At 39.4% G+C, this 22909-nt stretch overlaps 1 protein-coding gene across 1 annotated transcript in view; it reads right to left on the bottom strand.

Annotated features, from left to right (window-relative positions):
* The window catches only part of LOC149075942 (C-Maf-inducing protein-like), a 76726-nt gene extending 56398 nt beyond the window's left edge, over positions 1-20328 (bottom strand). Inside the window, exon 1 of the mRNA XM_089243458.1 lies at positions 19252-20328. Within this exon, the coding sequence (XP_089099584.1) occupies positions 19252-19701 (450 nt within the window). The 5' untranslated portion in view covers positions 19702-20328. The remainder of the gene's footprint in view (positions 1-19251) is intronic.
* Positions 20329-22909: the final 2581 nt, after the last annotated feature.

The raw sequence follows: 22909 nt of genomic DNA, 5'->3' as shown, positions 1-22909 counted from the left end.
TATATGGGCTTTCCTGCCTGAGAGAGAGAGAGAGAGAGAGAGGGCTACACAAAAATATATATTTTGCCGTCCTTTTTCCATTCTCTAGTCAAATTTTCCTCAATCGCTCCTCGAACTTGCTGGCCTGCGCTACAAAATCGCTTTGGCGCCTCCCCGACTCTGTCTTTAAGCCACTCTTTTGGTCACTCACATGCTTGCATGCTTTCTCAGACACTCTTTTGATCGTTTACCGACCTGGTCCCTCCCTCGCTCTCTAGGTTACTCTTAAGATCACACATTCCTTAGGTCACTGTTTTGATCATTCATATTGCTTGCGAACGCTCTAGGTTAATCTTTTAATCATTTACATGCTTGCACTAACTCTAGCTCGTGCTTTTGATCCCTTGCTCATTAGATCATTCCTTTGTTCACTTACCGACCTCGTCCCTCGCTCTCTACGTTACTCTTTTGGTTACCCTCATGCTCACACACTCTCTAGGTCACTGTTTTGATCACTCACATGCTTGCAAATAATGCTCTAGGTTAATCTTTTGGTCATTCACATGCTTGCACAAACTCTGGCTCACGCTTTTGATCCTTTGCTCATTAGGTCATTCCTTTGTTCACTCACGTGCCTGCATCCTGTTTTGGTAAATTACATGCTGCAAACTCTTTATACAACTCTTTTGGTTGCTCACTGACCCGATCTCTTACTCTCTAGGTCGGTCAATGACCTACTCCCCCCGCTCTCAAGGCCGAGGTGGATTTGTGATTTCACTGCCATTAGGCTACACAAACATTTCCGCCCTTTTCCCGTTCTACTAATTTTTTTGGTCACCCATTCCTCAAATTTACCGCCTTGCGCTATAAACCCGCTTTGCAACCCCGACTCTGTCTTTAAGTCGCTCTCTTGGTCATGCTTGCACACTTTTTAAGCCACTCTTTTGATCGCTTACCAACCTGGTTACTCTCATACTCACACGGTTAGTGGTCCGCAAACTTTTTCCACCTGCGGCTTCCTTGGCTTCACGATCGTTTATCTGCGGCTCTCCAGAATAGTCCAGATAAGAATAATTTCAAAGTACTAAATAGACACACATTGTACATCAGCTTTTCGTGACGCCCCTGACATCATTAGGGGGGCACCCCTAAGAGCCATGGCGTGCACTTTAAGATTCACTGCTCTAGGTCAATCTTGTAGTCATTCACTGAGCAGGTCTCCCCCGCTCTCACGTCTTCAGGTAACTATTTTGCTCAGTCAAATGCTTGCACATGATCTAGGTCACTCTTTTGGTTATTCACATGCGTTTGCACAGGCTCTACGTCACTTGTCCACTGACGTAGTCCTTCGCTCTCAAGGCATAGGCAGATTCGTGATTTTACCTTGTGTGTTTTGGCTACTTAAATTTTGCCGCACGTCGCCCCTTTTCTACTATTTTTTTTTACCACCCATCTCAAAATTCTCCACCTTCTCTGAACTTGCCGCCCTGAGCTATACAGCCCGCTAAGCCCTATTGTGAATACGCCTCTGATGATATTTCATTGAGGAGAATTCAACTACGGTTGATTCAGAGGCGCCGACATGAAGAAAACTTTGAGGAGACTGAAAATTGCCAGTGTTGTCCCGTATATATATATATACGGAACTCAAGTCAGTATGTAGGAGGAGAAGGGGGGGGGGGGTACGTAGCACACGCGCACACATTCTACATCCATTAATTATTGGGGGGGGGAGCTGAAATAGCCTAAGCCCCCAGTGTTCCAGCGCCAATGGGTTGAGTGGATTGCAATGCCTTCGAAATGAATGTTTGCTTAACGAAACCTCGTTCGTGTTCGTTTGATATCATTCGTTAAACATGTATTGCTTTCGTAAGCGTTTACCATAACAATTGCAGGCCGTGCTGCAATAAATCATACCTCACACGAGAAGTAATAATGATAATAATAAAATTCTGTGGTCTCTGTGTCTATATACGTGTAAATCACTGTAAAAATGCATTATTACTCTTTCGCTAATGACGATTATTTTTTTTTTTTTGAAGTTATCGAGGGAGAAATCTATATTCAGCGTTGATGGATCGACTTGCGTCGAGCGTGTGTGGAATCCTTGTAGGTGGGTCCCACGCGATTTGTCAGCGAGCAATAAACTTCAAAGAATCTGCTCTTCGCTTATCGCCCACATCGTAAAAATTAATCAAAAATCTACAATTTTTTATTTACTTATAAGAAACGTGCGATGAAAAATAGGAATTCGTACAGCAACAAGTGGAAAATGTCACGGTCGCTAATATGTTTCATTTCTCATTTTGCCATCCTATGATTACATAGGTGGTCGATCGGCGTTGTGAAGAGTGAGTTTCACTTTTGCCCTTTCTGCCCTTGTGATTCCGATCAGAATCACTGACGTTTTATGTCTTTTACATTCTTCGCGAGATATGATATCAATATTGGCATCGCTTATATCATAACATGACCACAGAAAAAGATTGTTACCTCAGGGAGACCCCCCCCCCCCACACGAGGGAGGTTAGCGCACCAACCCGTCGGTGAGTACAAAAAACGCGAAATATCAAAATATCGTTCGGAACCGGCAATATATTGTAGGTCCCGGTCTATCGTGTGCAGAAAATGACAGTGGAGCGACAAAAACGACCGATGATCAAACTGCCATCATATTGCAGTTCTATCATTTTCGCTGTGTGGTCGTGTGGGAATCACTGTGGACTAGATTTAGATCGTTGCTCATAAGATATATTTTACGAGAAAAACACCAATTTTTTCTCATGTTATTCGGTTCTTAGGAGGAATGATCACTCTCATCAACCCCTGATCTGCGCCTGCCCCCGGTTTCTTTCCTACGCCTGCTGAGGGCAGAGGCGTACGTGTGTTGGGGGGGGGGGAAGCCCGTTCTCCTAGCCAAGCCGACCAAAAATTAGAAACAATGTAGATCTCGGTGAGAAAATAAAAATAACGAAAGAAAATGCCCTTTTTCTATATACTATATTAACTAATTTCAGTTAATTTACATGTTTTTTGAAGGGTACCGTAGTAACTCGGGAAGAAAAGTTTTGTGCGCCCCCCTCCAAAGGTAGATCTGCTTACGCTCAGACTAAGGGCAATCACTCATATCTCTCTAGGGTCTTATGCTACTGCTGAGAATGAGTGCATAAGAACCACCCCCCCCCCTAAAGCTGGATTCAATAATCCAGAGCCTCCCCATTCACCTACGATTACGATTATAACCTACTGAGTACGATTCCAGGGCAATGTATCGGGAAAAGCCACTTATTGTGAAGTTTCCGTCTCATATTTAACAGTACAAACAATTTTTCACATATTATTTAGTTCTTGCGGTGGGCGATGGTCATTTGACCCCCCCCCCTCCTTGTCAGCAAAAGTCAGCAAACCTCTGACCCTTGTCAGCAAAATTTTTTTAGCACTGCCCCCTACCTCCTAACGCATATTGGTGGGATCAGGGTATGTGAGAGGGAAGGGGGGGGGGAGCTCGTGGGTCTCCTCCCCAGACAAAAAAAAAATTAATGCAAAAAAAATTTTTTTTTAAATTAAAATTTAGAAAGAAAATACCTTTATATGTGTTATTATAATCAATTTCTGTTAATTTCAATGTTATTAAAGGCTATGAACTCAAAATTTCTCTTTAAGAAATTCATTGCGATCCACCCTTTAAGCTGTATATGATAAACCCTTGACCTGCAGACCAAATGTGGCCCCCGAAGGTTATCTGATGTGGCTTGCCCCCTCAAACCTAATTTTGTAAAAATGAACTAAGCGGCACATCTAAAAATTGCTTGAATGACCCGTGGCACAATTCCAGAGCATTTAAGTGGCCCGTGGCACATTTTCAGATCACTGAAGTAGGCCTCAAAGATCACTTTCACATTCAAAGATCACTTAAGTAACCCGCGACACAGTTGCAGAACACAAACGATTCGTGGCACATTTAGAGATCCCTTGACATGTGGCACAGTTTTAGAGCACTTAAGCGGCCCCCAGTGCGGTTCTACATCACTCAAGTAACCGGCGGAACATTCCCAGATGATGCGTGGCACAGTTCCAGAGCAGTTGAAGGATCCGTGAAACATTTAGAGATCACTAAAGTGGCTCTGTAGGGGACTTATCAATAGGTAGAATGTTAGTTCAGGTGCCCAATAACTATCGAAACGTTTTCTTCCCCGTTTCTGGCGTACTGAGTAAGATGCAATTAAGAATATTTCCTATTTTCACAAACGGTGGAATTGATGAAGTGAGCATTATCCAAACCCCCCTTCCCCCTTGTCATCAAAAGTCAACAAATCGGGAAACCCCCCCCCCCTCCCATCGATGCTGACGTAATACTTGAATGATCCCATATCAAATACGTGCAGTTATAAGAAGCGTTACAAAATTATCATGAAAATGATTTGCAATCACGGCCGTAGGTCTAAAAAAATATACATTCATATGCATGTGCAATATTCTTTTTCAGTGATTCATAATAATTTCATCTCCACAGAATTTAATGCAATAATAATAATAATAACAGTAAAATTCTACACGTGAAATGTAGAAAAATATCTAATATTTCAATTTCCCATATTTCATTCACTAATATATCAATAACTTGAAAGATAATTACGGAAATAACAATGGGAAAATAAGATTTTACTGTCAGATACGACAGCAATCAATGCATGGATGACACTGAAAATTGCCTGTAATGACGTCATACGTCATTTCCATTAACTTTCAATTTATTTTCGATATATTTCTTTTACATATTACACAAAATCATCTTCCACCCCCAAGGCCACAGTTTTATCAACTTCTTCTACATCCGCAGTTTTGCGTGTGTGATACAAAGAAATGTATTTAATGAGCATTTTGCAACTACTATTATTGCTATCAATGATTGATAGCAATAATGCTAGTTGCCTAGAGCCAAGATTATAGTGTTATTTTGCAGGAAAAGGCGTAAACCCCCCCCCCTCTCGAGAAAATTCTGCGTACACCTATGCTATCAATAGAGCAAGGGTGCTCTATTGTAGGTCTGCTCTGTTGCAGAGGGTGCTATATGCCTATAGGAGAGTGCGAGCCACTTCATGGGTTTGAAAACGTGCGGCAGTCTACTAAGTGATCTGGAACAGCACCACAGGCCCCTTAAGCGATCTGTAAATGTGCCGCGGATTTCTTGAGTGGTCTGGAACTGTGCCGTGAGTAACTTAAATGATGTGAACCTGCACCGCTTTTCAGCTTAAGTGTTCTGGAACCCTGCCGCAGGTCGGTTAAGTGATCTGTACATGTGATGGTGATGGGGGGGGGCGCTTGAGTGATCCGGAACTGTGCCTGGGGATTACTTAAATGATCTTTAAATGTGCAACGAAACGCTTGAGTGATTTGGAACTAGTCGGCGGGTTGCTTAAGTAATATGGACACCCCCTACCCCCTACACCGTGAGCAACTTAAGTGCTCTGAAACTATGCCCCAGGTCACTTAAGTGATCTGTAAATGTACCGTGGATTGCTTGAATCATCTGGAACTGTGTTGCTAGTCACTTAAGCGATCCTTAAATGTGCCGCGGGGCCGCGGCACATTTAAGTGATCTGGAACGGAGGAGCGGGGTAACTTAAGTGATATGGACCTGCACAGCGGCCGCTTAAGTGCTTTAGAGAAAATTATGCCACATAATTGATTTATAAACGTACTACTACTACTAAACTAGACATGCACCTCGTCCATATTCCTCTCTAACGAACTGGTACATGTTGGAATGCGTGTGTGTGTGTGTGTGTACGCGTGTATTGAACCTTCCGTTCAGTTTGTTTCTGTGTAATGTTTGTTATGTATAGTTCTGCCATCAATTTTTCTATGCAATGAAGTATAATGATCTGTAAACGTAGTGCGGGTCACTTGAGCGATCTGTTAGTATACCGCGGCTCTGTTAAGTGATCTGGAAATGTGTCACGCTTAGTTCATTTTTATACAAAATTTCATTTGAGGTCGCGGGCTACATCAGATGACTCCGGGGCCACATTTGGCCATGGGTCGAGCATGTACGCTATAGAGAGAGAGAGAGGAAGATCAGTTTTACTCGATGTAAAAACTCGCGTTGATGTTACTTTTTCTCGTTTTGCTTTCCTGTTGGATTATCTGTGCGGTGCAAGTAGAACATTACCCGTGCGCGAAAAAGGATCAGTGATTGTGCGTGGGGGGAGGGGGGGGGGCAGGCAGCCATAGTCCGGTCATTATTACATCTTAATGTTTGTGCGCCTAAATAAAAAGCGTCGCAGCAGCAGCAGCAGCGTCATTTCCTGTCGTTTCTAAAGCCCAACATCATCATCTTTCACGGTACGGTGCGGGTTCTAATAGTTCTTTTCCGTTTGCGTGTCTACCGGTCGTGAGAATCGATCTTTGGATGATATACAACAACTTGATGAGCGGAAGAAGATCCTCAGATTCTCCAAAGGAAGCAACGGATACAATAAAAAAAAAGGACTCAAAGTTGGATACACTTATGCAACACACACACACACACACACACAACAGCCAACCCGACACTCTCCATATTTTCCACGTGCTGCCGCCGAGTAGAAGCAATCGTTGGACCAGAGGAGAAAGAGACAAATTATTGCCATCTGCTGGACACTTCCAAGGACTCTTGACGGGGTTGTTAATTTTCATACTTTTCACGTCCCTATTCGTCGTAACCTTTTCCTGCTTAAAGGTCTTCTTTACAGTATTTTCTTTTGGCCCTTCAACGATATGCAAGAGCGGGTGCCGAGCCGGTTCCGTCACAGCATATACACTCATACACGCTCTTGCGTGGGACATATTGTATTGTTTCTTACTTTATTGTGTACATATACAAAGGGCAATTTTTACACAAATCGTCATTTAATTTAGGTCATAGTCGCAGATGGCGAATTATTGTTTCAAAATGACTGTGCATTTTGAATCACGGAAATGATAAATAAAGGGGTTCGATCTGGTATGCACTATAAATGGAAGACAGATATTTGGCAAAAGAAAAAATATCTAGTGAACAACAGTCGAACTTGGTTATAACGTCCTCGGTTGTAACGGCGCCTCAACTATAACGTCAATAATTGGTCATCTGATTCCCATAGAGCGGGGTGGCCAATTTCCCAAGCCGTGCCACAGTGAAGATTAATTTCTAATACGCGTCCCATTCTATAAGAATTTTAACGCGCCGACCACAAATCCGTTTCTACTGGGCGCGAGCATTCTCTCCGTCCTTGCAAAATATTGCTTTTTCTGTTTAAAAATTTTCAACTTGTCACTCTTTTTCGTGCAATAAATTCTTTTTATTTTTGAGTCATAAATTCGATTATCGCAGTGCAGATTGTGTATCTACATAACCTATACCTCGGTAGAGTTCATCTTACCTACACCATGTCGGGCATAGACACCGACCGGAACCTGAGGACTCAGGGTGCTTGCCCCCCCCCCCTACCCCTCCAAAATAACGCAATCGTAATATACAATGCATGTTCCCTCATGTCGACGATCTTAAATACCGTAAGCGTGGGACGTCCAGCAACTCAAAGATAAGAACCGAACAGAAATGCATTATAAATAGAAAAATGCATTATAAATAGAACAGAAATGCATTACACATAATTATTATTTTACCAGTCCCCCCCCCCCCCGCTTACACCGTACAACAAAATACAGGATTGGATGGAAGCTTACAAGACCATCATTCCTAAGGCCGGGATTGCACTATGAAAGTTTGATCAAATGTGATCCCTTGAAATCCTCAAATGAATCCCTTTTATAAAACTTAAAAAATGAAGCCAATAAAGCTCATAGTTTACATTTGAGCAAATGCAACCCATAGTCTTAGCGGTTGAATTTTTCAACTTTTATAAAAGAACTTTTAGAAAACTTTTATAGTGTAGTCCCGGCCTAAGGAAAGGAACGTTCAAAAGTTGAAGAGAGTTTCTTTGATTGAAAAACGGAACATAATTTATTTAATTTTTGAAAAGCATTCGCGCGTGCCACTCTTGATACCACGGCGTGCCGCGGGTCGATCACTCCTGCCATAGAGAATAATATTAATGAACCTTGTACTCTGAGCCGGTCTCCCATTTGAAAAGTTCCTGCACGAAGAGCAGGCAGACCATCAACTCAAAACTTAAATAACACTGAAACTCAGGCACGTGTCATTTTAAATTCAAAATATGTAAGGTAGGTGGCAGCACCAGTATAACACGCAACAAGCATAAGCTCTGGCAACATGAATACATTAGGGCCACACATACACTTGGATCACACATTACAGCATGTACGAACTCGTTAGAAATTCCCCAGATGAATGTTCACAAGGTGCAAGTACGTTATAAGTAGCAATAGTAGTCCCAAGTTCGTGGACCATTCCTGATCCGTAAACCATTGGTTAAGAAATGCTGCACAGTCTCTCAAACTTATTTGTCCTATTGTGTGTCCCTCTTGTCAGCACACCCTGTGTCTTGATCCAGTCAGTATGCAGGGTGTAAATAAAGTCAATAGGCCACATTTTACCGGTGGTCCTAGAAGCATACTTCCAGATGCGTCATTCATAATGCTTTTTATACGGGCACCCTGTCCTCAAAAACTCAGTTGGAAAGTTACTGTCCTGTCTCTTCTGGAAGCCCTGTTCACATGTGCAAGATTGGGGGTCGTTTTGGTGATAATTACCGGCATGAAAACTTTTTTCCCCTGGTAGGAAAGAAAAAGGTGGGAGAGAAGCTCATCAAAAAAGCCCATCTTTCTTGGGGTGGATTGGTGGTCGACACCGACCTTCTCTCCCATAATCCTTTGCACCGCGAAAACTACTTTAAGGTCCATCGTCAGCCATCTTGAATCAATCACTTACGTTCAACCCACGTAACCAGTGACGACTTCGGAAAGAAGTGGGGGGGGGGGGGGGGATTACCTTTGACCTTTGAAAACCGGGCACACCCCGCTTCCCATCTCAGAGAGATATCGAAGCGTTCCCGAAGGATAGGTGTGTGTGTGTGTGGGGGGGGGGGGGGGGGATTACCGGCATAAACTAAACATCATGTGAATGGTTTGTAGCAAAAGTCCCCGTTACCGGGAACTTCCCGGGATATTTTATTGCACATGTGAACGGGGCTTGAGTCTAAAAAAATTATACGTTTCTAAGTGCAACATTCACCGAGTTGGAAACAGCATAAAAAATAACGGTCAACGCTTCTTTCTTTCGTTTAAGCTGTTCTTTCCCCATTTATCTCCAGTTTTTGAAATCAAATAGCTCAGTTAATATTGCATTTAGAAACATGGAATTTTTTGTTAGCCCCAGAAGAGACAGGGCATTATCTTTCCGATCGGGTTTTCGAGAACAGGGTGCCCGTATAAAAAGTTAATTTTTTTTTTAAAGTTCAATAACAATGAACCCCCTTGCAACATAGATGACGTCACTGAGATCTAGACGTTAGTTGGATAGTTTTTCATAATTTCAAGGATCAATGGTTCGCCAGTAAAATGAGGCTTGTGGACATTCCTTACTACACAGTATATAGGTTCCCCAATAGCGTACAGCCATACCTCAGCGTTTTCCGGGGAACGATATCGCCCACTTTGGGAAATAATTCTGGACGTCACAATCGCAATTAACCAAAAAAGTTTTGCCTCGATATTTTTTTTAAAGCATAATCAGGAAATACAAGCAAAGAATATACGCGGTATTTTCTTGACTAAAAGGAAGGGAAAATGACGTATTTTGATTTACACCAAAAGCTAAAAAGTCGCATTTTTTATTTTCGTTTATTTCTTTCCTGATTCGAGACGGAAAAAATGAATATTGCATTCGTATGTACATCGTGAGCTAAATTCCCAATTCGTGTAAAAGGCGAGACACGTACGCAATGCGTTAATTAACGCATCATCACTATATTACTTTAACGAGTTTAAAAACATATTATGAATTCATTCTCAAAACACGGATAAATAACGAAGTCACACACACAATGATAAGATAAAATTTCTTATTTTTCAGGCATCATCATCAATTTTCGAACTATTTTGGACGGAAAATTACAAAAAAGAAACGTCATACGTTACATAACTGTTAAAATGTTAATTCAATTTTTTTTTTTTTGTCGTAACATATTGCGTCAATCTTGAGCATTTACCATTTCTTATCTTGAATTTATTGATTTTCAAGTAAAATTTTGGATGTTATCGACATCATTGACGTTATTGATTAAAAAATACAGGGTGTTTATATAATTAAAGATACCGTACTTCTCAGAGTAATTTCTCTCAGAAACTGCTTATCCGAATAAAGCCAAATTTTCAAGATATCTTAATGAGGCCATGGGAGAGAGACTTATGCAATGAAAAAAAAAATTCAATTTTCGATCACCAGGTGAAAAAGTGGCACTTTTTTCATTGTATTTTTTATTTTCTAATGGTCCCAGAAGGGGTGCTACATTGGTCTGAGCAGTGTCAGTATACTAAAACTATTCAGACCTATATAATGCCCGTTCTGGTGAACATATTTCATTGCAATTTGGTATATACACTTATTATATGAGGAAAAGAAAACTGCAATAAAAAAAGAGCAACTTTTGCTTTACTTGGTGATTGAAAATTAAGCTGTTTTTTATTGCATAAATCCTGAAAAATTTGCTGTATTCGGATGAGTAGCTACTCAGAATACGGGAACTTTAATTATAACCATCCTGTATTTCCATAATTTATCAAATACACAGATGAGTATTTAAGAGAGTGGGAGGGACCTTAGTGTGCTACAGCCCAAAGCGGAGAAGTGGTAAATTTAAGGAATGCGCGATTAAGAAAAATAGTAGAATGGGAGATGTGTGGTAAAATGTGTACAACCCACAAAGCGGTAAAATCATATATCTACTTCTTACCTAGAGAGGATTAGGTCAGTGAGTGACCAAACGAGTGATCTAAAAATTTGTAAGCATATCGGTGACCAAAACAGTGTGGAAGCATGTTCGTCACTAAAAGTGTAACATAAGGAGCAAGGAACCGGGTCAATCAGGGACCAAGAGAGTGACCTAGCTAGTTTGCAAGCCTGGTGTGACCAAAACAGTGGTTTAGACTCTAGAGAGTATGGGAACGTGTCTGTGAGTAACAAAAAATGACCCAGAGAGCAAAAGCCCACGTCAGTAAGCGTTAAAAATTGTTGTCACAGAGAACAGCAGACGCTACAAGTATTCGTTCATTGCACTTCACCCATAGTTTGAAAAACTGATGGCAATACTTAAAAATTCACACACATCATCTCGCGTATCTAGATACACACTCATAGTGTTAAGTACACATGCGTACTTCCGGAACATCTCAATCGGTAGTAAATTGCTCACGGCGATAAACCGGAGTTATGCTCCGTTCGAAAGAAAGCGGGTGGGGTGACCAGAAAAAGTGACATAGACAGCGAGGGACTAGGTTAGAGAGTGACCAAGTACGTGTACAAGCATGTGAGTGACCAGAAGAGTGACGTAAAGACAGAGGCGTATTTACAAGGGAGAGGCTGAACAGTCAATAGCCCAGGGCGGTAAATTTGAGAAATGAGCTGTCGAGAAAATTAGACCAGAATGTGCGGCAAAATCTGAGTAGCCCACGGGCCGCAAAACCCTCAATCCGCCTCTGCGAATAGACAACCCGAAGTTACAATCTTGAAGCATATAGTTGGGGGAAAATACTTATCGAGATGCGAATAAAGATAGAGAAAACTAACAGCACAGTTTTTTTATTTATCATCTTTTATTCATTTTTTTTTTCACTCCATGATGGAATATCATAAAAGATTATGATGGACAAGGTAATGAAATGACTCTAAATCGTAAAGATTAGAGGGAAAAACTCGAAACCGGATCCTGATATCTACCTTTATCTGGAAAAAAGAAGATACAACAAAGAGAAGAAGATTTGATGAGAAGAGATAGAGATTATAAAAATTTCAAGAAAACAAAGACAACGAAAAACTCTTGTTTACCAATATAAAAGGTAATGTATACATGAAAGATGAGTTTATTGCAGTAGTATATGGTTTTCAGTGTTTTTTTAATGGCACTAATTTTGAAACATATTGTGCACCTCGACTATAACGTGAATAATTGGCAATCCCCGACTGATTCCCACAAAGAACAAGGTCAATGAGTTTTGTTTATAACGTCGATGAAAGGGCAACGAATTCGGATATAGTGATACCTTTCGACGTTTTTGCTTCCATTTTTATTGCGTCTCTTGATTCACGGAACCCAGAGATCATAACATTAATCCTTACAGCAGCAATACCGAGATATCTCGTCAAACTTGATCTGATTCGTTGAGGTCAACCCGCGAAATATCTCGGGTTCTTAACGAGCTTCTATTTCCAGTGTGGCAGTTATAACGCGGATCAGGAAAATTTTAAAAACCGTTTCAAGGGTTAAAGGAATGTTTGTCTGTTGTTACTTGGCGATAAAAAAAAGAAAATATTACTGTATTTACCTGTGTATAATCCCGTATGCAAATTTCTTTCATTAATAATGAAATCTTTTTCTTCTCGTCATCCATAAATAATTCAAAAATTATTATTTTCACAAATATTTTATGTAAAAAAAAAATCAAAAAATATTTATTTCTATTCGAACCTATCAAAAAGAAAAAAGAAACTGTTGCTCTGGGGATCGAGTGGTCAGAGTGACGGACTCGGGGGTTCAAACCCCACCGTCACCGAAGTGGTGGTCCGCTGAAGTTGGTTTTCTATGGATCCCAACTTCGCGGTGCAAATGCGATCCGATCTCCCCGTTGGAAAGTCTCGCCACACAGAGCAACAGGCCTACAACAGTACAAATATTCAAACATCGTGCTTCACTCAGAATTTCTAATATAGATGGCACCCCAAAAAAATTCACACACAACATCATATATTGAAAGAAAAAAATCTTAAAAACTTAAGAGTTCATTATTCATGAATGAAATTTGCAAACACGGATTATACACAGGTAAATGCAGTAATTTTTGTTTTTATCGCTAAGTAACAACAGACAAACATTCCTTTAACCCAGTAGTAAATTATCCAGGGCGATAAACCGAGTTGTATCAACACCTTCTGTAGCAGAAAGCCTCCACGCGAAACTCGTGACGTCACTGAAGTCGTACATTTCACCTATAGTCATTTGATATACTGCAAAAAAGGGGGGGGGGGTAAAGATTTCGCATTCTTCAGCCGGCTTTATCAGACTTATAAAGTGACTTACTACATTTTGCCATCAGAGCACAGATTTATCTCACCTAGAAACAGATTTAAAACAATTAGCGACGAAATGCAATTATTGCAGCCGCAAATAACTATTAGAAATGGTAACAGTCGGCTACTCATCGCCTCTTGCGCTTCTTGGCGATATCTACAAAAAAAAACTTCTTTTCACTTTTTTTTCCCTCCAGCTTTCGTTTCTATAGAAACGAGTTCGTTCTCTTTTTTTAATCTTTCTTTGTCTGCGCTGTACTTGATTATGTTGTTTGTATGGCGTCACTCTAAGGAGGGATTTTCAAATTCATTCTTGGCCTCCCTATTGCCGTTCTAAATATTAATATTTGCAATTCTTTTGAGTGCAATAATAATTCCGCTAGATTTGTTTCGCATTTTTGTGCATATTTAAATGAGTAGAATCAGTGGTAATTTTTTTTCAAAACTTTTTGATGACGTCACCATGAGTCCCTTTCCTAATAAGTAGGGCTAGAATTTCTATGCATTTTGCATATTTTGCTATTTTTACGTATTATTTTGCATATTTCAGCATATATAAGAATCGAGAAGAATTTTTTTTTCCCTCACAAGCTCTCTTCTCTCTCCCTAGCTTCATTTCCGACAACCGCCGATTTTAGCAGTAATTGGCAATTTTACTTACGTTTGACATAGTTTTTGGCTATGATTGGCGATTTTTCGGCGATATTTGCAACTACAGTCGAATCCCGCTTTAACGTTTACCGTTATAGTGAAAATCTCGTTTTAACCAACATGTTTCTTTTTTTTTTCAATCTCCCAGGTAAGTTTAAATAGGAACAATGCAATAACCTGGAATTCCTTTATAAGTTCCTTAAAAAGTTCGTTATAACGTTATAACGGAATTCAACTGTATTGGCAATTTCATTTGTGTACCTTTGGCATCATGTTTGACAATGTTTGGTGATTTCCTGTAATTTCCCCGTATTTTCCCCTCAAGGAAACATGGTCAGCCTATTTATCAAAGCATATTTTTAGATTTTTACGGCATATTTTTAGTTTTCTAAGGGCATAAAGGCATATTTTATGGGGGCATATATTCTGTCGGGTTTTTTTTTAGGTCATAAAAATCCTAGTCCCTACTACTAAGTTCTGCCTGAAAAGCGAATGTGTATCCCTATCGAAACACATGTTACCAAACATTTTAGGAAAATAACTTCTGCAGAGTAATACGAGTACAGTAAACATTCAAACGTCATTTCCCACGTACTTTTTTTTTTTTAGAAGGACATTGCACATTCGTGGTCCTGGCACGAGAAGGGACGATACATTCTGCATAAAAACAAATACGATACACGAAGAATGAATGGATGCGTGTTGCACTCGTTCATTCATTCGTACATAAAAAAAAATGGAGTTTTATAACGTAATTTTCTTTCTTTTCTTTTCGGTTTGTACTTCAACTGCCTTGCAAACAAGTCATTAAGTAATCTCACGGATTAACGAGCTTGTCCTCAGCGAGGTGGGGTGTCCTGACATCATCAGTAATGTTCATACCTACGACTCCGCTTCATATACACCTATCTCACTCGAGTGTGATTAATGGATTTTAGACGTTACAGAGAATCGATCCGATGACACAGACACACACACACACGAAAAAGCATTAATATCACTTTAGTCATTCTCTTATTTTTCTTCGGGGGGGATGTTGTTGTTGTTTTTTTCTATTTTAACACACACACCCACATTCACAGCTTCTTTTTTAGGTTATCATCAAGTTGTTTTTTTCCAAGGTTAATGAAAAAGAAAGTATTTGAGACTTATTATATTATATAGTTTGCCTAATTAAATATTACTTCAGATTTTTATTGTTATTAGGGTTTTAGAAGATGGGGGTTAGACGAGAAGAAGGCCTGGACGCCATTTTAAAAATTAATAGCAAATCAGCCATGAAAAAAGTGCGGTTTTAAACTTAAATGCTTATCTTCATGGTCTGGAATTCTATTTTATTTTTGATGAATTTGATAAAAGTTTCATTCGCAGGCGGCGCTGTAAAACGGAAAACTTGACACGGCACGTAAAATGCAATACAAACAGTGCGTATAACTAATGTTTATGGAAATTTGCGCGGCATGAAACAATCATAATTCAGCATGAGCATCTTTTAACCGGTTTAGATGTAGGGCGAACTTTAAGAAGGGCGCTCATATTGAAATGCGATAGTTTTATATGTAACGCGAATTTCCACATAAACATTAACTATACACTTGTTTGTATTGTATTTTATGTGTTATTTCGAGTTTTTCGTTTTACAGCGTCACCTGTGAGTGCAAATTAGAAACTTTTTCTTCTTCTTTTTTTTTAATTTATCAAAAAAAAAAGAAGAAAAACAACTCTAGGCTATGATAATTATTTTAGTGTAAACTGCGCCTCTTTATGGTTGGTTTGTTATACATTTTCAAAAATGTATCTAGGACTTCACGTTCGCGTTATATTTTTTAATTAAACACTTACGGAAAATGCATAAAATAATTCAATTCTATAAAATTCAAGATGCGTAATATTATTACTTCTTGATCGTTCATGCAACTCGTACACATTCCTCTGCGGAATTTCTCTATGGACGCGTAATAACAATACAATACATTACTTATTTATAGCTACATTGATTGGAATGTTTAAAAACAATTAACCCATTAAGCGGAATTGACGAGATATCTCGTCTCTTTAAAGGCTCCTTATTTTAGCATTGACAAGCGTAGGCATTTTGTAAAGTTGATTTCTGGATGGAACACTTTCCCCTTTGTCCCTGACTTAACACCTGCTGAAAATCGAAAGAAACCATATTCAATTAAAAAAAAGATATGGCATTTTATAGGGAGTTTGGTGATTTCTGACGCACCGCTTAAAGGGTTAAATAATTATACTGATGTGATTACGACTAAACTGAAAATCATTAATCAATGTTATCAAAGGATGAAAGTTTTCGTAATCGATAATAATGGGTTTTTTTTTTCACGTTTCGATCATCAATTTTGGAGAAAGACACTTTCTCTATATCAGCGGTTCTCAGCCTTTTCTGACTTGCGGAGCCCTTTTCAGTGTATAATTTCTATGGCGGAGCCCTGTTTAACTCGAGGAGCCCTTTTTTGTATATTATTTATATGGCGGTACACGTCAGGCCTCTTTTTTTTGTTCATCAGATTTATGGATTTATTTTAATATCCTCCAGCAGCCGCGGAGCCCCTGGGAAGTGCACACGGATCCCCAAAGGCTCCGCGGAGCACCGGTTGAGAACCGCTGCTCTATATTAATGCTGAGATGGACTTTAAAAAGAAAAGTCTGCTGTCCCTTCGTCAGGAATCGAATCATGGTTCTCTTACACAGAAGGGGCAGACAAATATTCAAGCATTAAATTTCACACATAAGTTCGAAAAATAAATAGCAATACTAAAATTTACGCACTCAGACTGTCAGGTAAACATACACACTTCCGGCACAACTCATTCACTAGAAAATTGTCCATGGAGAGAGAATGGAGTTGTGCTCGGTTTGAAAGGAAAAGGTACGGATGAGCGCACTAAAGAATATACTACTACTACATGCACCTCGTACACATTCCACTGCGAAAATTCTAACGAATCTCGGAATTTGTGTTCCGATTGCTTAAGCCCCCCCCCCCCCCAACGTAATTATGTTGTTGGAGTTTATTTGTTTCGAATTCATGTTGGTGCTGTCATCTGTCTTAAATATTTTGAAGTAAAGTTGGTAAATGCTTGAATTTTCATGCTATGTAAGTATCTTGTAGAAGGTCTGCCTGCTCTCTGCGGAGAGACTTTTGAAATGCGGGGGGACCGACTCGCATTCGCTCCTCGAAGTTAGAAAACCGCAGAAAACCACCTTCGAACCTAGATCCCCACGGTGTGAGTCAGACACGATGCCCACACAACCGCAGAACGGCACTAACCAATATACTACTAAACCACCCGAGATACCTCGTCCATATAACCACAGAATAACAAGTTTAACCGACACCACCTCTGTCACCCCAGTAAGGTTCGAACGCTTTGATCACTCGTCCATCACAGCGGCACTAACCAATATACTACAGCGACACAACTATCTATTTGCTTATTATAACACGAGCAGTAGCGTGATGCACTGGATAGAGGCACGGTAGCCTTTCTTAACTCTAGCCCCCCCCCCCCCAGGTAGTAACATTAGAGAGATATGTTATTTTTTTTCCGTGCAAAACACATCAAAGAAAGATACTTTTTAGATATCAAGGAAAGAAATTGTTGTGCCTCTGTGGTACATTGGAAGTGATCTTGCCCGGATTCCAATAGAATCAGGATTCGATTCAAGGCGGAGACGGCAAACTTTTTTCCCAAAGTTCATCAATATCCAGAGAGTCTCTTTCTTTGATGTACGCTGAGAAAATAACATTTCGCTTTTAGTGGCGCTTGCGCTCAAAGGACACAGGGAATGTAGGATCAACCTTTAGATTGGGGGCACAACGGGGGGGGGGGGGTTTGGAAGTAGGCACAAGGAATCTCTTTCAAACGATTTCGAGTTACTAACCTTCAAAAAAAACCATTTGAAATGCATATAAACTCGTGATACACAGAGGTATTTTCTTGCGATATTCCCATTCTTTTACAACAATATTTCGAAATACTTTTCATTTTTGATCGTTTGATGGTGGGGGTGGGGGGGAGGCACGAGTCCCTTATGCTTCCTCCTGCGTATGCCTCTGCTAAAACAGCACTCATGTAAGTTTCCGTTTCGAAATACATAATTCCTAATAGACTGTGATTGATATTCCTATACCATTCAAATATCAACTGGAATTGATGGAATACAAGAAAACATAGAAGTCACGTCAAATACCTGATTACATGATAATTTAACATGGAAAGGTATGTTTTTTACGTATGAGAGAAAAAACTCTTAAATTATAGTAATATTACTCTTTTTTTCATTCCGCGGTGCATCGTCGAGAAATACCGTGTAGAGAGAAAGATGAAAAGCACATCGATCATTACTCAAAATACGAAAATTGAGTTATAACTGATGGTTCGGCTTATAAAACAAATCCCAAGCGACTAGCAAATCGGTATCGGAGCCAAAACTTCTCTGTATGCAAATGTTAATTTAGAGTCCATGGATTCCCCCCCCCCCCAAAAGATTCTCATCTCATGAGAGTGCGTTTTCGAACATGCAAAGGGTTAATTAAGCCATGGAAAAGTAAAATAAACATTATTCTGAACCTTTCTCCTTTAGAAAAAAAAAAAAAACATGCTTGGCTCGTTAAGAAATCTGGATAGCCCCTAAATTCATTTTTCCGATTTGTCAAGCCCTGGTGTGTAACATGCGTACACAAACTCCGGTTCGCTGGCAAATCTGAGAATTATATTCAGCCCACAGAGCAATTGAAAAATTTAAAACTTTTTTGAAAAAATGCGACATGCTCTGCTCTAGTAAATCAAGTCGGACGTACTGTAATATATATGTATATAGATATGCGTTCAACTTCAACACGTAATAAGAAACAGCGTTAGAAAGCATATGAATATTGATTAACAAGCATAAAAGACTTGTGCAATAATTTAAAGATGCATGTTTAAACTGATATCATTCACCATTTCATATTTGTCCCAAAATAGTAATTTAATTCACTCTTTAACAGAAATACTTTAATACTTTTGCGACAGAATTTTCTGCAGAAGAAAAAAGAATGTAGAAAAATGTCTATAGAAAGGTAATAGAAATGAATTAAAAGTTAAATCAAGAAAATTTCACAGAAAACTAATGATGCGTTTTTAATTTTGAAACGAATTATGTCCCCCACCACATGTCTGTTTCTTGAATCGTTTCGAATAATTCAAGTTCATGATGTTTTTTCTTGATATAAAGTTTGGATCAATTGTAATTTCTTTCTTTTAATTATCAGGAAAAATTCGAATAATTTATATTAATTATCACTAATAGATAATTATTAAAATGTTGCATTTCGATATTATAAAACTTTTCTGTTTTATAGAAAAGAGATGTTCAGAACTCACCGTTTTCGACACGATTGAAGTAGCCGTTAGTATCAGGTGATGTTTCTCCCACCTCCTGAGAAGTTTCGAGCACATTATCTTGTTCACGACGGACCTCGAATGATTCAGTTTACAGACCTGCATGTCACCTTCATTAACCATTTTATACTTGAGTCCCGTCGGTGTAACCGGCAGCGAACTTGACGAGTCCGGCGAAGACACTGCACGTCGGTATTCTTCGTTACTCGAACCACCAACACCGGCATCGAGGTCCACGGGCGAGTTCTGCGGACTCGAGATCGGCGCAGACCTCGGCCTCGACCTGGAAAAAACATCGCTCAACGTGCTATCACTCGAAGATAACTGGAGAGTGTTCCTGATCCTCGTCCCACTTCCAGTTCTATCGGGATCCCTCGCAGAATTCGAAGCAAACAGAAAAAAACCGGACGCGAATCCTCTCCTATGTGCCATGTTTCTTCTATAATAACCTCAGGTTGCACTGTGCACTTGTAACCACATAGCACACGGATTACGTACGCGCGGTGCTATAACCTCAGCTAAGCTATAAGCCAGCTAACCCAAAACCGCAAAGAAGTTTCGTTCACGGAATCGGCCGAGGTATTGCGGTGAAGTCAGCCACACTCGCACACCATCTTGAGGAACAGCATCGTCGGAGATAGCCTTATTCCTCAGGGAGCGCGGAATAGTTGCGACTGTCCAAAGGAAACGTACGACGGCCGACAGCAAACTCCATTCGCGTATTTACTTAACATAGAAGAACAGGGAAGAGAGAGAGAGAAAGCTCTAAAAAAAACGCACGCGAGCACTCTACGTAGGAATGTTTTTCTATCACCGCTCTTTTTTTTTTTGTTAGTGTTGTTGATAGTCTCCCTGGGATCACACACGGCTCTCACAAATTTCCTTCACTTGAAGAAGAAAAAAAAGCACACACTCACCGCACAGAGGCGCTTGAGAAGATTCAATGAGAGAGAATGAGTTGAGTCTCAGTGAGTCAGGAAAGAGATCTCTACTCGGTTAGTTTAGCGGAGAGAAATACACACACACACACAAGAGCGAGCAAACACAGGCACGTCTGTCAGTGACGCAACACTGACGTAAAATGGGTTGACCTGCCATCTGTCGGATGAATACCGAGAAAACAAATACACATATTCGGGCTTCACTTCATCATTTTATGCACGATGTGTCATAAAAATGGGGTCGACATGATATTTTTTTGTCGGGATTTCGATAAAGATTAGAAAAAAAGCACACACAAATGGAACTCCAATGCATTTTTTTTTTCCCCTCGAGTAATAAAAATGTAGTAAGCGTAAGAAAATAAAAATGTAAGAAATGGAGGAGAGAAAAATATGATATGTGTATATACAGTCGAATCCCGTTTTAACGAATACCGTTAAAGTGAAAATCTCGTTTTAACGAAGACATTTCTAATCCCCCAAGATAAGTTTGCATAGAAACAATGCAAAGAACTGGAATTCCTTTATAACGAAAATTCGTTGTAACGAAGTGATTTCTCCGGTCTTTTGCAGTTCGTTACTACGGGATTCGACTGTGTATATATATACAGTGAAACCTCGTTAAAGAGTCACTCTTGGAGAGCAAAAATATGACTTAGTAAGCGGAGTGACTCGTTAAATGGAGTAAGCCATAGCTGTGCCAATTCCTGCCTGAGGACAATTGGCACTTACAAAAGTGGCCCGGTAAGCGGAGTGACGTGTTAACCGGGTGACGAACTAACGAGGTTTGACTGTATAAGTTACAAAAAAAACTTTTGTGTCTATTAAATTTATTTATGTTGCACTACGGTGAATTGTTTTTTAATCTTAAAAAAGTGGTATACAGTGGATCCCGTCTATAACGTTTCCCAAAAAACCGTCAAGAGCAAAGTTGTAACGAGAAAACGCTTCCAACGGGAAATCATAATGAGAATTTGTTAAAGTTGAGACCAACGAAAATTAGTCGTAGTAAAAGAGCGAAACCGTTCTAAGTGGGAAACGTTATAAGCGGGATCGACTGTATTTGAGGATGGAAACTGGCGTCGAAGATGAATACTTCTCCTGAAAGACAAGGCCAGATTTATGTACGTGTGAAGAAACACCGGGCCGCAAAATATTAGGAATTAGGATTAAGATATTAATACACAGTGGAACTTCGGTTAACGAGCAGTTCGCATAACGTGCAAAAATTTTGAACGAATTCTGACTCGGTTAACGAGTGATTATTCTCATTACGAGCAAAAATTTTGCGCTTTGTTTACTTATTTTTACGTTATCATAACTGAGCTGATGGTTTTTTTCCCGTGAAATCCTCAAAAGGAGGCAAAATCACGTGTCATTGGACGGTTTTTTTCGTTTTGTTTTTCAGTCTCATAAAAATAAATAGTTTGTAAAGAACACAGAGAGAGAGAGAGAGTCCGTAAATCGTCGTAAATGATAGTCCTATCTATCGTCGTTTAGAGTAAGTCAATTTTCAAACAATATCGTATTTTATGTTTATTTATGGCAGGAGTTCTCAACCGGTGCTCTGCGGAACCCCAAGAGCTCCGTGTGCACCTCCCAGGGGGCTCCGCGGCGACTTGAGAAAAATAATATAAATCAGTAAATTTGATATATAAATAAATAAAAGAGACCTACAACGTTCTGCCATAAAAATTATGTACAATAAAGGGCTCTTCGAGTCAAACAAAGGTTCCGTCCCATAGAAATTATATACTGGATAGGGCTCCGCGAGTCAAAAAAGGTTGAGACCCGTTGATTTATGGCGTTATTTACATTGCATACTGTATACAATGATAATGTAATATGATAATATACATTGTATAATGTATACATTGTATACTGATTGCTGATTGAATGTCGTTTTTATTAGTCATTTTTGTGTGAATGAATAATTGTGGAACGAATCATTCGAGTTTCCATTATTTCCTTCCAGAAAGTTTGATTCGATATACGAGTGATTCGGATAACGAGCACGTTGGCAGAATCGAAGTTCCACTGTATTAGGATTGGCATATATTTGGCAAGTGTTTCTCACAAATTGTCTAACTGCTCAAAAAAAGCATTTGCTTAAAATTCTTTTAAAAAAAATTATTTACATTGTGCTGGCCTGCTTTGATTACATGCAATTTGGAATTGGGATGCTTTTTTTTCGTTAGATAAGAAACGTTTCTCCAAAAATTACTCATTAAAACGTCTTGAAACTTCGCACGTGTCATGGTTCTGCGGAACTACATGTTTTGACGAGAGGATCTTTTATTTTTAAGAATTCGAGCAATTTAATGCCACTAAATATATAGATAAATTTTCAAGATTTTTGAAAAAGCGCATGTCAGTGAAGTTGTATTTAAAAAAATAGTTAACCAAAAACACAATAAATTATTTCGGATAATTAAAAAAAATTGATTGCCTGGAGTGAATATAAAATATTTAAATGCTCTCTCATTAAAGATATGTGATTATTTTGCATTGGAATATGGAAGTTTTCCATAGAAAACGGAATTTGCGCAACCTCCCTCACCCCGATAATTTTTTCGTTAAATCGTATATTAGTGTGAATTTAACATCCTGAACGCAACAGTAAACAAAGTGAATTTTATGTTCAGGATATTTTTACTCAGTTTTTCTATGTTTTTATCGCTTGTAATGAAATATCCGTG

Source organism: Pholcus phalangioides, unplaced genomic scaffold (assembly GCF_987345545.1).
Source record: "Pholcus phalangioides strain wild (caught in Gottingen) unplaced genomic scaffold, Ppha-v1.0 ptg000015l_1, whole genome shotgun sequence".
Lineage (NCBI taxonomy): Eukaryota > Metazoa > Arthropoda > Arachnida > Araneae > Pholcidae > Pholcus > Pholcus phalangioides.
Note: the sequence above shows the minus strand (reverse complement) of the source record. Positions and strands in the feature narration are given on the sequence as shown.